This window comes from Protopterus annectens, chromosome 5.part0 (assembly GCF_019279795.1).
Source record: "Protopterus annectens isolate FY-2018-M chromosome 5.part0, PAN1.0, whole genome shotgun sequence".
In the NCBI taxonomy this organism is placed as follows: domain Eukaryota; kingdom Metazoa; phylum Chordata; order Ceratodontiformes; family Protopteridae; genus Protopterus; species Protopterus annectens.
Window position 1 is genome coordinate 1,823,940,566 of NC_056735.1, and position 17,396 is coordinate 1,823,957,961.

Sequence of the window (17,396 nt, forward strand, 5' to 3'; positions counted from 1 at the left end):
TATTCTTCCGCGGCTGGTGGTATACTGCTGCCCTGTTTTGATATACTGCGCATGCATATGGGACTTGCACTCCCATGCATACCCAGTACATCAATGCTTTGAAAAAGAAGCAACGGAGAAAAAAAAGTCTCACTTTTTAAAAGTTTTGGAATATATGAACGAAAAGATGTCCGGGTGACCAGACCTTTTTCTGCTGGTATATTGTGGGATTTTCAATGGCCACACTGCTTGGGCTGGCCAATCAGCATGCACGCTTTTGAATACTAATGACCAGTCACTGTATAATGATAGTTACAGAACTACAGCTTGTATAACAAATGTATAAAGTCTAGGAAATCAGAAATAATGAATTCATTGTTTGCTACTTATATTAGGACCAAACTTGAGTATGGAACAATATGGAAACCTTAAAAGAAAACAAGTGCAAGTAAACTGGAAAGAGTACAGCGACAATATACCAATGGCATCCATGGATGTGAAAATTTAAATTATGAAAGCCTAAAATATTTGAACTTGTGCAGTGTCTCATTTTACAAGGAGACCTTATTCAGATATATAGGATATTTAGAGACAACTGCCTCAGAGAATGTTTAGGGTTACTAAAAAGTAGTAGAGAATCATTCTATGTAGAAGATTCCATAAGGATAAGAAATATACCAATTTATTCTCTGAGAGAGAGCACCAATTACATTAAAGGACCAGTTTAAATGTGTTTAAGAACAGCCTGGACTCTTATTATGGGAAGCACTGTTCTGGTATATTGGCAGGCTAGAAAAGCATTACTGGCCTAGCATAAAATATTGTATGTATGTATGTATGTATGTACATATGTATGTATCACCTCTTTGACATTTATGTGCTTTTGCCCATCTCATTTGTTCTAAATACTTTGTACTTTCACATATTTTGAAACTGCCCCCATGCCATGTCTGAAGTACCTGTTGCGGCAGATTAAACAGGCAGGGAAAGGAAGAATGGAGGCCTAGATTGGATCTCCTTTCTTACAAATCTCAAAATAAGGATACGAGTGTGTGAAAATAACATTAAAACAGAAAAGAAAGACCGTATGTCTTCCGTAGAATCAAACAAAATAGTGTCTGGTGACAAGCAGTAAATAAATGGTAATTTCACAGAAAAAATAAGAGGCAATGTAAAGCAAAAGAAAAAAAAAAACTCTCAGAATGTGTGAAGGACTTAGCGAAGTTTCAAAAAAATGTGATTTAAACAAACGTTGCAATGGCTAAATATCAATGCAATGGAGGCAACCGTTGAAAGACAGAAATGTACAGTAGAAATACATTTTTGATGCCAAAGAGTAACTGTGAGACAAAGTTGAAAACGAATAAAAGAATTCATAGATAAACTTACTAAGCTGGGCATAAATCCCTAAGTCACTTGAGGAGTTGCCAACTGGCTTACTGAGAACCCAGACTGTAAAAGTAGCAGACTCCAAATCCAGCTCCAGACAAGTAGGAGTACCACAGGGCTCAGTCCTGGGACCGCTCTTGTTTGCATCTACTTCTCCTGAAGTATAGGCCAACACTAAGGGACTCTGGCTAACAAAGTACGCAGATGACTGCAAACTAGGAGCCATTACTGAATCTGCAAATGATGTGGATATTCTACAAAAGGGCCTTACGAGCCATGCGATCAAGCTTAATGCCAAAAAATGTATAGTTATCCCCTTTGGGAAAAACCATGTACCCATGAATTACCACATAGGTGGCAGTACACTAAACACCGAAAGTGTGATGAGAGACTTGGGGACACAGGTGGACAGTGGTCTTACCTTTGATAACCACATCACCACAACAGTCAGGAAATCCTTCTATGTGGCACATCACTAAGGGCTTTTCATCCAGAAAAAAGGAGGTCATTGTCCCACTGTACTCATCCCTCATCAAACCTGTTCGAGTACAACGCCCCATTTGGTATGTAACTCACAAGACTTATGCAACAGCTGGAAAGGCCGGACAAATACCTCACTAAAAGAATCACAGGCCTAAAGCAGATGCCCTAAGCTGACCATCTAAAAAAACTCCAACTACACTCTGTGGCATATCGTCTACTCAGAGGCGATCTCTGCTTAACATTCAAGGCCATGTCAAACCCTGAGCTGTTGGACATGCTCCACTTAAAGAAATCCCAATCCCTCAGAGCCACACGCTCCAGGGATCTAAACCTTGTCCATCACAATGAACAAAACATGCTGGAGGGATAGGTTCCTGACCCAGAGACTAGCCATACTCTGGAATAGACTGTACATACATGTCAAGCAGAGCGCCTCCTTGGCCCTCTTCAAAAGGAACCTTGATGATTGGATGGGAGATAGGAAATGTATCCTGGGGAAATGTATCCTGGGGATCATGTCAGTCGCCCTGCTAGACAGGGGTCCAGGGAAGTAAATATTGTGGAAAGAAATGTCCAGGGAATTGTTATGGCTAGGCTTGTATAGGCCTTAGGGCCGATAGGTTCATGCCATGCCTGGGTTGTAAAAATCTAGATACATGGCAAAAATGTTGGGTTTCAGCTAGCCAAAGGAGCACAGTGAATGTCAGAGTCTACATTCAGACTAATGTCTCCAAGGGCAGTGCTCGAAACTGATGATGACTCTAGGCATCTCAAGTGAATCATGACTACTGCCATAACATTTGGTGAACACTCTGGGGGGCTGTAGTGAGACCAAAGGGCAGAGCTCGAAACTGATGACTGGCTCCCAACCAAAAGGACAAATGACTTTTGGATCGCCTGTTCAGCTTTATGTGGTAGTATGCATCCTGAAGGTCTGTAGAGCACATCCAATCATCTTGTCCCAGAAAAGGGAGTACTAACTGCAATGTTACCATCCAGAACTTTGACTTTTTTACCAATTTGTTTAATCTGCTAAGATACAGGATGGGTCTTCAGTCCCTTTTTTTTTGGAACTAAAAAGAACCTTGAGCAAGTTCCGGATCCTATTTGGTCTACGGGGACTGTTTGGATAATTCGTCTAACAAATTTGTATTTCTAGAGCTGCCTGTTCCCTTTGACTGGGTGGAACATCCAGGATGATTTTTACGTTTGGGAAGGGGAATGAAAAAAGGTATGGATTAACCTGGCACAAAGATAAGCAACCTCAGACTGTCTCCAGAGGTGGACAGACAGGCCTCCTTTCAGAAGCGCTGAAAGGGCTTACCATGGAAAGATTCTCTGATTTTGCGGACCCCCTCTGCACCTGGGGAAGAATCACCATGTGTGTCCTGGAAAGCTCTTGGGGACTTTTGTCAGCTCCTACAATCCTCTATTTCAGACGGAACAGAGGACGTCGGAGCAGTAGTCGGGCCTGAAGATCCTGAGATAGGTCTCAGCTCCGATGGTTCCACTACAATCAGTTCCAGGCCTTCCGCTTAAGAGGTCCGGGATTGGTTCGGAGGAGGAGGAATCAATGGTGAAAGGGTACAGTGAGTTGGTTCTAAAGCCCTCTGGGTTGGATCTGACAACAATTCGTCCAGAACCGGTGTCCTCAAAGTCTCCACACCACATGATCCACAATGTCGTCCAAAAAGCTCCTGGAATATTGAGAGGGGGGAGCAGGGGATCTTGATGCCTGTAATAATGGAGATCTTAATGTCGGAAATACTGGTTCCAACTCTGGGGACCGGCTCCGTATCTGAAAACCCAACAGCTCCGAAACTGAAAGGAGCCGGGGCAGAAGGTTTCTCGGGCCAGAGAGACTTCGGGTCTGAAGAAGACATCTTTTGCACTTTTTTTTTTTCAGCCGGCTCCAACAGAGAATCCGAAGAAGATGATGATCTCTTTCCAGCTTTGTCCGATTTAGAGGAGAGGGACTCAGGGCCGGTGTTAGCATTTTGGGGGCCCCTAGCAAATTTCAAGTTGGGGGACCCCTAGGCACTTCCAGTGTAAATATCACTCTGCCACTGCCACCCCTCATAAGCAACCTTTTAGTTCATGCTGCAAGCTTTTAGGAGTAGTACACAGTCTGACTTGTAGCTACAATGCTCTTGCATTACAACAGGTCAGTGTACCACACTATGTTGGCCCATCTCACAAAGGGACATTCACAGTTACTGGCATTTAGTTGCAACAATGATACATCACAACAACTCTATGTAACTGTTCAGACTTGGGTGAAATGGCACCCTAGGCCTACTATTTCACCCCCCCCCCTGCACACATATCCAGTCCTCCCCTCTGTTTCCCCCCCATGTTGGTCTCCCCCATACATGCACATAGTCTTTTTCTTTCTTTTCTCACATTTTGCCTTATTCTTCAGCTTTTTCAAAACACCATAACTTTCTATATGCTAAGAAGTACATTATTCTTTTTTCCTTTTTACATAACCTTTTCATCCAATAATGGCATAAACAAAAATTATGATCAAAGGTAGAAATTCAGTGTTTCTGTTTAGCTTTAGTTTTCCTGGCATCCTTTCAACACACCTTTCCTAACCAACACAGCACAGTAACAATCATTTAGGAAACAGGGCAAAACAGACAGGATCCAAGAAGCCATAGGGTTATAGATGCTCTGGGATGCACTTTAAAGCGTTTTCCCAACATTTAAACCCAGTGGTGACCTAAACTAAAATCACGAGTAAGAAAATAATTTCAATCTTACTTTTATTTTTTGTCTTTCAAGGAAGGTATTTGTGCCCAAGGCTAAATGGTCAAAGCTGACAAAATAGTAGCTCATAATTTTGTCTTTCAAGGAAGGTATTAAGTTGTGCCCAAGGCTAAATGGTCAAAGCTGACAAAATAGTAGCTCATAATAAACAAGTCAGTTGCTGTGAGGATGTACAGGTCTATCCCAGAATACTGCCTGCCTCCCTAACCCCCCCCCCCCCAAAGAAAAGACAAGTCACTGCCTATGTAACCCACTGGTGTTAGACTGGGATGAAATCAGGAGGTACAAACTGCCACAGTCAATGTACTTCAAGAAACTGCTGACATACATATACATAGCATGCCTCCTCACCCATAGCCGCCAAAGACAACCACCGGTACACATTCCTTCATGTATGATTGTGAAGAAAGTGAAACAAATAATGATGACAGTAATGTATTCTACTTCATTGCTCCTAGACAGTACACTGCCTCTACAGAAGTTGTAGTAACCTTTTACGTACACCTGTGAGGTGTGTCAGAAAAGTAAAACTAACATTAAACACACTATCCTTAGGCCAGACATAAGCTATACTGATCTCCTGTGCACACCTTTAAGGTATTACAGTGATGAAAATTAAAGAAGTAATAACCACACAATCCCCAGCACACCCCCCCCCACACACATGTAAGCTAAAGTAGTTTTCTGTACACACACACACACACACACACACACACACACACACACACACACCTTAAGCAGGGCTGGTTTTAGAATGGATGTAGTTGAGAGGAGTAGTGGCCATTATCAGCTTTACCCTAAGGTCATATCGCAGCCCTGTTCAGGTTAAAGAGCATAATCAGAAAATTAATGCATGTTTTTCTCCTCATCTTCCCCAACCAGAAACACCTTTTGTGAGGCCTCCCACAAAGTCAAAGATGATCAAGAGAGCCTCCTGTATCCATTTATATAGTCTAGAGATTATGGGCCACCAGAATCCTAGAATATCTAAGTGTTTGCATGTCTTATGATGTATTTTATGCCTTACTTTTGAAATATAATTACTTGTTAGCTGCATTTTTACTGATACCGAAGAATAACATATGTGTTCTAGCATTACTGGGTATTTGCGCAGATAAAAATCAGTGATATTTTTTTTACAAGGACACACACAAGTATAAGCCACAGCAATATTAGTCTTGTACTTATTTCAGCAAATAGCAATACATTGTGCAACACTGATACTTGTACACCATATCAGCGACTGCTGTTTAGCAGTCCTCAAACAGCAGCAGGGGTAAGTCACTTTTATTTACCTCACTGAGGAGTAATGCATATATGTCACTGTCCCAGATTTCACAGACCTTCACTGATTTTTGCTTGTAATTTTGCTCTGTCTTTTGTAAAAAGTTTGATTTGCTGGTAAATCTTTCAAAATTGCAGACAGTCAATAAATCCAGACATCAGAGTTTTAGAATTATTGTCCAAAAATGCACGTTGATGCAATAGCTGTTATTCTATTAACCTTTTAAGTGAATTAGAGTAATATTTAAAGTGTATTCTTGATTCTGAGACTTTATTCTGCTATTATTTTTGGTACCGAGATGAATTCTTTGGCAAAGAAGTTGAGAGTTATAGTATCAGGTGTTCTGCCAATATTTATAAAACTCCATGAAAGAGAAAACCATCCCTGAGGAAGGTATGCACTGAGATGGGTCACTCTGGGCTGTTGATCTCTCTAGTGCTTATCTTGCTCGTCTCCATTATCAGCTTTATCCTGAGAGAGTCACATCACAGCCATGCTCAGGTTAAGGACCATAATCATGAAATTAATACATTTTTAATCCTTATTTTTCCCCAACCAGCAGCAGCTTTTGTGGGGCCCCCACACAGTTAAGGATGACTAAAGGACCCCCCTGCAGCCATGGGTACTGCAGGTACCTAATGCTGGCTATGTTGTTAGTTTTAGTGGAAATAATGTCCATCAGTAGGATTTGTGACACTATATCAGTGGTAAAATATTAATAGAATTGTGAAGCTTGTTACCTGATAAAATACTGTTACTATAACCAGAGATATCTTTGAATTGTAAAGGAGAGACAAAACTAATAGAGTCATTATCCACCTGGTGTCTTAAGTATACAAGATTGGTGTACTAGCTTTTGTTGGTTTGACAGACATGTTACAAAATATCAGGATAACTGTGGTTGGGGGGCCCCCAGTGACCACAAGGTTCGCTGCTGCCTAAAGCCGGCTATGGGGGGGACTTGCCTGATTTTGAAGGACCTTAAAACCTTCAACAGCCTCTGAAAAAGGGGTCTTCAACAATCCTCTCAGTATTAATTTATTTTTTCTCTCCAAAAGCACTCTGTGGCTAAAGGAGTGGCATATAGCATATGACTCCTGGAGGTGTACCATTCCAAGGCAGTACACACAGACTGTATGCTCGTCAGTGAGAGACATTTTTGGTTACATTTTTCATATTTTTTAAACCCAGAGGGTTTTCTACCTTTTGACTGTTTAGTAGACATAAGAACAGCAACAACAAACAACATACCAGAAACTTTTTTTTTTAACCAGAGAAAAATGCCCTCTACCTTAAATGGGCAAGACAGCGCTCTCTAACTAAAATGAGCTTGCTTGTTAATATACAAAGAACGAAAAAACTAGGTTAGGCACTCTAAGTAAACGAGCGTAACAAAGGAAAAAGACACTGTTTAACTAGAATGGCTCAACTACAAACAGCTGACAACTACCACGACACTAGTATATACACATTACATACATATATACACACACGCATAAACATACATATATACATTTTATGTATATATATATATATATATATATATATATATATATATATATATATATATATATATATATATATATATATATAAAATTTATTTTTTTTTACAACAAACATTAACGGGTTCTCTAAATTAAATGAGACTGGAAGTTAAAGAAAAAAGGAAAGCCTTCTAACTAAAACAAGCTTAGGGTAAAATTTAACCGGGATAGGGTGAGAGCAAAAGCCTCAAGGGAAAAAATGACTGCTACCAGCACCAAAAGCAGGAAATGCACACGCTAATAACTAACAAACAGAAGCTGAACACAAAAGTAGTAAATAGAGACTAAATATGCTAAAGAATAAAGAAATTATTTCACTTAGCCAGAGTCAGTAGACAAAACCCGATCTTGTTTTAGCAGTAAACAAGATCTGGGGAACTATCAAGGTGCATCACTGGATGGGGCTTAGCCACGAGCTAGTGGAAGACCTAGGGCTTTTGTATTAGGCCAAGTTGGAACACAGGACCGGTTCCGAACCCAACCAGTTAAGAATGAAGGCAAGACAGGACAACATCACATCAGTTCTGAAATCTCAGCTAAAGCAAACAAATCTACTGCGCAAAGATGCCAATGTGTCTAAAGGCATGATTAAAAGAATTATTGCAAAACAGCTCGAAATGAGGATAAAAGTGTTGTTAACATTCAGTATCTGCAGAATTTGATGCACAGAGAAGTGCACCACACTTCAGGACAGTACATACTTTTACAGAGGCAGAGAGACAACAGTCACTCCAACTGTTGCTAAAACCAAAGCAGCCACACTAAATAAAAGGCAAACATTTCAAAATTTCTCAGACCAAATCCATACAGACAGCACAGAATAGAAAAATACACTGCCTGTTGTACCACTACTAATGCAGATGTAAGATGCAAGTCCAAAGGTATACACCGATTCAGAAAGTCTTATGACCAAGCTCAACTTGCCAGTACACTCACGCTGGTAGTGCATTTTTTTCTCCAGAAAAGCCACAGCAGTCAATCCTGGAGTAAATTTGTGGATACCCATCCTGTCATCTACCTTATGGCTTAACATACAGGGAGAAGCTTATTTTAGAGGTCTGGGATGCACTGATTATAAACCTATCCATTCATTGTATTCAATTTGCTGGTGAAGATTTAGGTCCCTGGTTCTAGTGGTTCCAATATCTGTAGAGATACTGGACTTGGAGAAACTGGATGTCCGGGACAAACGGGTCTCTAATGATGAGGTAAGCAAGACAGACAGTTTTAGGCCTGTGATCTTTTTGGTTAGGAACCAAACGTCTGATGTGTTTACTATGATACATCACAGAGGATGATGTACTTTGATAATTGGTATGTTCGGTGCTAACTATAAGGGAGCAATACCTCTCTCTAGACCTCAATATACATATTCCTCTGGCAATTAGCTTGGCTAAATAAATGCATTTCCTGATAACCTGTTACATGATGATCAAAAGAGAGATGGGATATCCACACAAGTACCTAGGCCCCCAACTATAATTTCATTTTGTAGAGGTGTGTTGATTAGACAGTATGAAAGGAGGAGATTCTACCAAAAAAGTGATACTACACCTTTTTAACATTTAATTTGAGCCCATTTTTAGTACACCAGGACTTTACTAGGATGAGATAATTCTGTACAATTTGGGTCTCAGTGTGACTTTACAACCACCAAGTTTGCAATGGTCTTCAAATGTTGTTAGCCAAAGGCCTTCGTTTTCTAGAGATCCGAGGGGTAAATGCCAAAAAGGAGAGGTCCCAGCACAGAGTTCAGAGTGACACTGCTGGCCATGTTCACATTTTCTGATGGAGTACCTGCAATTCATGCTTTCAGCCAGTTTGATGACCTAAATTTAGCTTTTGTATGATGTTATCATGAAGAACGGTGTCAAAAGATTTAGTCAGGTCAGAATGTCTTAAAGGGTTATTCTAACCAGTCTGAGGTGCTAGAATACCTGAAGGGAGACTATCATATTAAAATATTCACAAGTAGCCGTACCAGTGATGCACACCTACACAAAAACAGTCTAGTCTTAAACATGAACAAGAGCTTAAATGAATGTGCCAGTACCACAGCTATGACCCAGAAACACACAAAAGACAGAATTATTACAGACTAGCTTGATCCAACAAATGAATTCAGACGGAATAACTTTTTTTTTTCCGACTAAGTAATTCTCGGTGCTAGATGCTAAATCAGGGATTCTGGCAGATTACACTGATAAAGCAAGTTCTAATCTTTGTACCTTTAATACAATAATGAGCAGGTACACATTTCTGAGACTACCTTTTGGAATTTCATCAGCAACAGCAATACTTCAATGTGCTGTGGCAGACACTTGCAATGCTTTGTTTGCCTTTTTATTGCCAGAGCCATGAAGAGATTGTCTTTATTTCATTCTCCAATCAGGCTGGCCCTGTACATGTTGCCTACTCCTAAAACATTAAAGATCACAAGCACTTAAATATTTCTTCGAGTTTTCCACTCAAACTGCTAAAATGCTACGAAAAGACTATTTAATTATGTACAAGGAAAAGTCTGGAAGTTCTGTGGTCATGATACAAACACTAACATGATCACCATACAGATGTAAAATTTGGATGTGTTGTTTTCAAGGAAGTTAAGTTAGTGTTCTGAGAAGTGCTAGGAGAAGTGAGTAGGGGGAAAAGGTTTTATTTTGACAATCTGTACGTGTATTTAGGCCATACAAGTAAGTGATTTAGGCACTATGTTTATATTCTGCATGGCAATTGCGATACAGTGAGGTTAGGAAAATAACTTTTTTCCACTGTAGTGCGATCTTGGAGTTGGCATAATTAATGTGCAGATGGCAGAGCGTAGTAAAAAGTGCGTTTGTTAGTTTGGTGTTGATATAGGTGGAGGGGATGCTATTTGCATTTGCACTGTAGTTTTCAATCTTATAATGCACACTTTCAGTGTTCTGAGTTTTTGTTATGAGATTTCAGTGTTTTGGGTTTCAATGTTATAAGATTTTAGTGTTTTGGGTTTCACCGTTACGAGATTTCAATGTTTTGAGTTTCAACGTTATGAGATTTCAATGTTTTGAAGCAGACCCACATACACACACAACCTACCTTCACATTTATGTTAATATTTAACACAAGTTGAATCTTTTGTTTTCCTTCCTTCATACTTCCTCCATTATCTCTGTTCCTATCAATCTACTTCAAATATTTTCTAAAAAGTTCTTTCCGAGGAGAGGAAACACAAAATCATGCTACACCACATCATGTGATTTGACTCAGAGTACCAATCTGTGTACTTTTTATGCATGGAATTCGTTTTACCTCATCTGATAATGAGAGGCTACCCTCTCTCGATGCTGAAAGTCGCTGCCATCTGTTCCAGTTACTCGCGGACCAGCACGAGAAGCCATGTGTTACCCAATTATGTCTATAAAAAGAATAAAAAAGTATAGACGTAAATGGGATTAGCCCATCTAGAAAAAAATAATACAACTTACAAACATTTCAACAAGGATTGCATTTCATTTGGTACAAATAAATCAAACGATTTCACTACAGTCGTTACAATGATTAAGCAAGACCTTACAGAATACTTACCTTTTTTAGTAGTCAGAATGAATGAACTTCATTCGTGTACATGTCCATGTGCACATTTGGGATCAAGCAGTGCTTACCATCCCTGAGAATGAAATGTTCATAAAAAGAAGTTATGTCTTACCATAACGTTCCATCTGTATTGTTGATCCTTGTTCAGTCATTACGTATGGGTATCGATTCCGAGCTTGAAACAGAGCCGGCCATTTTCCAAGCTCGCGGCATCTTCAAACTCTCGAGCTAAACTCTTACCCACAATTCCCCTCAGATTGAGTTTGCAAGTTAAAGAAGGTAGAGGCTACCTCTGGTCAAATAACCTAAGATAACTGGGATGGTGAGATCCACTAGAAACCACAGGAGGGGGAAGGAGGGAGGGTCTAACAATACAGATGGAACGTTATGGTAAGACATAACTTCTTTATCGGATACTGTTAATCCTCGTTCATTATTTACATATGGGACAGAGTCCCCAGCTACCTCTATTCCTGGGAGGCTCTCATGGAAGGACATTCCTGAGCACCATAGAACTGAAGGATGCTCTTCCCCTGGAGGGCAAATCCAATTTGTAATGATTGAGAGGCGTAGCCCAAGTTACAGCTGCACAGATGTCATGTAAAGAAGCTCTGGCATGGAAGGCGGCAGAAGTTGCCACCAACCCTGTTGAATGAGCTTTCATGGTAGTAGGCAACAAAATGTTATGTTGTGTGTAAATAAAGGTGTCACAGTCCTTCAACCATCTTGCTAATATGACCTTAGCAATAGCTGATCCTAATCTAGGTCCAGAAAAGGCCAAAAATAACTGGTCAGATTTATGAAAAGGTTTAGTCCTGTTTAGGTAAAAAATGGATTTGCCTGTGAATATCAAGGGTATGTAAGGCAATACTCTCCTGTTTGAATGGTTGGGAAAGAAAACTGGCAATTCAATGGCTTGATTAATGGACATTTCAGAGATCACTTTAGGCAGAAATGACAGATTAGTTCTCAGAGACACTATCCCTATGAAAAATCAAGTATGGACTCTTGATACATAAAGCTTGAAGTTCAGAAATACGTCCAGCAGAAGTAATAGCGACCAAAAACAAGGTTTTCCATGACAAATACCGGAGGTTACAAGAAGAGGCTGGTTCAAAAGTTGCCACTGTCAGAGCTTGCAGAACTAATGATAAATGCCATGGTTGAATAGGTTCTCTAAAGGGTGGCTTCAGATTAACACCTTTTATGAAGGTCTTGCACAATTTATGGGACATAAGAGGAATCTTGGACACCCTCATGAAAATTAGAAATTGCAGCGAAATGAACTCTAATGGTGGAGGCCGACAGACCTGATTGAAACAGGTCAGCCAGATAGTCTAGTATTATCGACACTGGTGCTGAAAAGGGGTCTTCAGCCAACAGGTAAATTTTTTCCACTTGCTCAGATAAGTAATTCTAGTGGAGGACTTATGAGAAGCAATGAGAATATCACGTACTGGTAAAGAAAGATCATTCTGCCTGGCATCAAGGGAATTGGAGTAGCCAAGCCATTAGCTTCAAGCTGTTCAGGTTGGGATGAATCAGGTTCTGTGGGTGTGAGATCAACTCTGGGATTGGATGGAGGATCCATGGTCGATCTAGTAGGTGATGCCAAAGGAATGGGAACCAAATCTGTTGTGGCCAATATGGTGCTATAAAGATTACCTTGCTCTTCAACCGCTGGGCTTTCTTCAGAAACTGGGGAATGAGAGGAAATGCGTAGAGAAGACCAGAGGGCCAATTGTGGACTAGAGCATCCCTGGGTGACTGTCCCGGAGGGGAAATCAGGGCGAAGTAGTTGCTGCATTTGTAGTTGGCCGGGGATGCAAAGAAGTCGCAGCAAGGTCGGCCCCAGTGGTGGAAGATCTCCACCGCTATCAAGGGATTCAGGGACCACTCGTGAGGTTGTAGAATGTACCTGCTGAGTCTGACTGCTATCAAGTTGGAACTCCCGGGAATGTGTGTTGCTAGAAGAAAACGATTGGTAGCCATCGCCCACTGGCATATCCTCATGGCCTCCCGACAAAGGGGGTAAGATTTGGTTCAACCTTGCTCGTTGATATACCAGATCACCACCATGTTGTCTGACTGAATCGCAATTGTCCCAGATGGCAGTAGGGAATGGAATGCTTGCAACGCCAGAAGCACCGCCCTCGGCTATACAACATTTATATGCAGATGGGCCTCCGGCTGGGACCAAGTGCCTTGGACTGTCTGTCCCTGACATAGTCCCCCCACCCCATCAGGGAGGCGTCCGTGGTCACTGTGGCATTGGGTTGCTGGGGAGAAAAGGGCGAGACCATTGACAGAGATTGTGTGTCATCAACCAATTTAAATCCTGTTTGCACCTGTGGGTTACTCGAATCATGGCTGAGAGAGGATGCTGAAAAGGATACCATTGGGTGAGCAGTAGCCATTGTAGAAGCCTCACGTGAAACCTGGCCAAGGGAAAAATGGTGCTGGAGGCTGCCATGGAACCCAACAGGTGTAGAACAGAGTGAGCTGTGGATTTTTCCTTTGAAAGGATTGGAATTAGTTGTTGCTTTAGCCTTAAAATTCTGTGCTCTGGAATAGCCGCTCTGCAGTTTTGTGTGTCCAAGATAACCCCTATGAATTCTGTCGACTGAGATGGGGTGAGATTGGATTTCTGTCAGTTTATGGTTATGCCTACCCTTTGAGCAGCGAAGAGAGAGTATGCCAGGGCTTTTTCCAGTAGATGTCTGGTGGCGGTGGAAATGAGCCAGTCGTCTAGGTACGGAAACACCTGGAATCCTTGAAGTCGCAAGTGAGCTGTGACAACTGCCGTGCACTTTGCGAACACTCTGGGGGCTGTAGAGAGTCCGAAGGGCAGTACTCTGAACTGGTAGTGACTGGCTCCTGCACGGAAGTGCAGAAATCTTCTTGATGGCCTGTCCACCTTTATGTGGTAGTACGCATCTTGAAGATCTATAGAGCACATCCAAACGTCTTTTTCCAAAAGCGGGAGGATATACTTGTTCAGTACACTAAGGTCCAAAATTGGTCTCCAGTCCCCGGTTTTCTTTGGCACCAAAAACAGTCTTGAGTAGAATCCGGATCCTATCTGGTCTGGAGGGACTATTTGGATGACTCTTTTTCTTAGCAACTTTTCTATCTGTAGTGCTGCTTCTTCCCTTTGACTGGGTGGAACGTCGGGAAGTTTTTTGACGGGACGGGACGAAAAATGAAGGGGATATGATAACCTCTGGTATGATCCTTTGTACCCAAGAATCGGTGGTGATGGTTAGCCAGGCAGAAGGGGACATGGAGAAATGTCCCCCAACCACCTCCAGAGGAAAGGAGTTGGGCCGCTCTTCAGGAGTGCTGGCAGGATTGACCAGGGAAAGAATCCCTGGAACCCTGGTTACACGGTCCCCCTCTGCCCCGAAAGGAGCATCTTCCCTGTGAGTTTCCCCCTCTACCTCTGGGGGAGAACTCGGCCCGTGTGTCACGGAAAGGACTCTCAGATTTCTTGAACCATACCTTCCCACTCTTTTGGTTTCAGGAGAAAGCACGTTGAGAGGAAGAATAATGGACACCTACGGCAGAAAGGGTCTTACCATCTTGTTCACATCTGGCCAGTTTGCTTTTAACTTAGGGCCGAAACAACGAGGAGGGCTCAATGGGGGCATTAACGAAGGAAGACGTAAAAGGTTCCGCGAAGTTGCACAAGCGCATCCAGGTGTGTCGTCTCAAGACCACAGCTGAACCCACCGCTCCAGCTGCTCCTTCTGATGCGTGAGATATCAATCGCATAGAGGAGTTAGATACAGACTCAATGGTGGCCAGCTGAGAGGCCACTTTGTCACGGACCTCAGACACTGCACCAAGCCAAGGTTTCAGAGAGCTCAGACACCAGATCCCTTTGAAGCCTGGTAAAATGTGCCATATAATTCAGGGACCTGATAGCAAAGGTCACTGAAGCAAAAGTGTGCTTCCCTATTCTGTCCAGGGCCTGGGACTCTCCGTTAGGTGGATGGACAATCTGGCTTTCTTCTTCTGCCAGATCCTTTTTTTGTTGCGGCCGCCACCACCAAAGCATCTACAGAAAGACCTTTGGACCAATGGGGATCTGAAGCAGGAGGGGACAAGATCTTATCAGGCCTCCAGGGAATAGCATCAACAGTAGCAGGGGCTTTCCAAGCATGCTGCACGATGAACTTGACAAGTTCATCAGCAGCTGGAGTAACCCAGGAGGTAGGGGGCCGGGAGCGAAAAGCCTGCAGGAACACATTCCTCGGGGGTCGTATTAGAGGGCTGCCAGTCACCTCTCTGTTTCAGGATTTCAAGGATATCGCCAAAGGATACCTCAGAGGGTGACCGAGGGGATCCTTTCCCCTCATCAAAATCTGCGTCTTTAGTGAGACACTCCTCTGTGGAGTCCATGTGCTTCCTCTTGCACAAACTTTTCCGGTTGACCTCCTCAGCGGGAGAAGATGGGGAAGACAACGGAAAAGGGCATTCCTGAGGGAATATGTCCTGAAGCCCTTGCACCTGGTGTCCGCTAGGTGCGACTTGTGAAACCAGTGTACCAGCGGAGGGTGGAGGTATAGACAAGTCCAGTATCGCCAGCAGCAGCGAAAGCCTTCTCCATCAGTTGGAAGGCTGGTCCACCCAGAGAGGAGTGTATGTCGAGGACAGGGGGCACTCCTCCCCTAAGTAGCTCAGCCTGCCGACTCAGAGTCCCTGGATGGCTGTGGAGCAGCAAGCTATGCGTATCACAGCTGACATCCTGGGTCATAGCAAAACTTTCCTGCCATTAAGGCAACTGTGGTTCCTTAGTGAGATCCATATAGGGAACTGCAGAAGGGGGAAGACTGTACTATATCCATGGACTTCAAAGGCAATGAAGAAGGAGAATAAGAAGGTATCTTTGGAGAAGGGTGATCACCTCCCAAGGAAGGAAGGATAGTTCCTGGGGGATGGAATACCTCTGGCCAAGAATTCCTGGTCCACAAGACGCAACACATCATGTTCAGAAAGACTTCTACTGGACCTCACAGACTGAGGGAGAAACAGGCCTGTCCACAAAAGAGGCAGACTCTGTGCCCATCTCATCTGATCGCACCGGGGACAACGGTGCCAAGACTGAACTACTGTAGTCTGCACCGAAGAAGTCATTGGTGCCTATGTCATTGTCTGCACCGACACAGGGATCAGTGTCGAAGTGGTTGCCGGTGCCGAATCTGGAACCGACAAAACCAGAATCAGAAATAAAGGCCTCAGTTCCGAGGAAGATCTCTGAGCCGATGCGGTCAAGGTCTGCGCCGACTGAACGGTCAGTGCCGATACAGTGGTAAAGGTCTGAACAGAGGAGCCCCTCGGTGTAGAAGGCTGCAGGAGAGGACGGAGCCGAAATCACTAAAGGAGCCGAAGATCTGGGCACCGAAAGCACTGGGTTTGACAGAGCTCCGGAGCCAAAATTTTAGCTTTTTTTGATTTTGGTTGAGAGTCCCCAGCCGGGTACGAAGGCAAGGATTTAGCCTTAGTTGAAACATGTATTTTCTTATGGACTTTAGGAGGGGTTTGAGACCTCTGACCCAGAAATAGCCTCTGAAAAGGGAGATTTTAGAAGTCCCCTTAGTATCAGTTTATTTTTCCTTTCTAACAAAGTTCTATTAGAAAAACATATAGTACAAGGTGGTTCAACAGATAAATGGGAAGCTCCCAAACAAACACAGAGTGTGCATCAGAAGTAGGCAGTTTGTGTCCTGTCTGTCCTGTCCACAATCAGAACACTGCTTAAACCCCGGACTATCCTTTTTATCTGCCATATTAACAAAAAGAAAAGTACCAACAATGGTACAAGAGAGTACCCGAAGATATGAAAAAGAAAGGAAAGGGATTACCAACGATGGTAAGGAGAAATTACCTCGCGGTAAAAAAGGGAAATAAAGGACAGAGAAGTAAACCTGAAATTATGAACGCTAGATGTGATAGGGCAAGAGACAATTTGTAAAGCAATTAAACAACAACTGACTGTACTTAGCTCAAGAGAAGTAGCTTGACATGACTGGATGGCAATGCGGCAAACGAAATCTGAGGTAGCAGGGAGAAGGGAATTGTGGGTAAGAGTTTAGCTAGAAGGTTTGAAGCCGACGCAAGATTGGAAAATGGCTGGCTCGGTTCCGAGCTCGGAACCGATACCCATACGTAAGGAATGAACAAGGATTAACAATATCAAATCAGTTATTATTGTACTACACTCTGTTCAACTGGACAAAGATCTTGGGATAGGTCTACGCCAGCCTGATGATGTGGTAATGGCTGCATGTAGTTTCCACAGAAGAAAAATTATTGACAGGAAATGCAGGGGCAAGGACTGAAATACTACTCTAGAACTAATGTAA

The 17,396-nt window shown here is 42.6% G+C and overlaps 1 protein-coding gene across 4 annotated transcripts in view; it reads right to left on the reverse strand.

Annotated features, from left to right (window-relative positions):
• JAGN1 (jagunal homolog 1) overlaps positions 1 to 17,396 on the reverse strand; it is a 145,780-nt gene that overhangs the window by 85,425 nt on the left and 42,959 nt on the right. For all 4 annotated transcript variants that reach the window (XM_044071648.1, XM_044071650.1, XM_044071647.1 and 1 more), the window contains one exon: positions 10,744 to 10,849. In XM_044071648.1, the coding sequence (XP_043927583.1) occupies positions 10,744 to 10,832 (89 nt within the window). In that variant the 5' untranslated portion in view covers positions 10,833 to 10,849. The remainder of the gene's footprint in view (positions 1 to 10,743; positions 10,850 to 17,396) is intronic.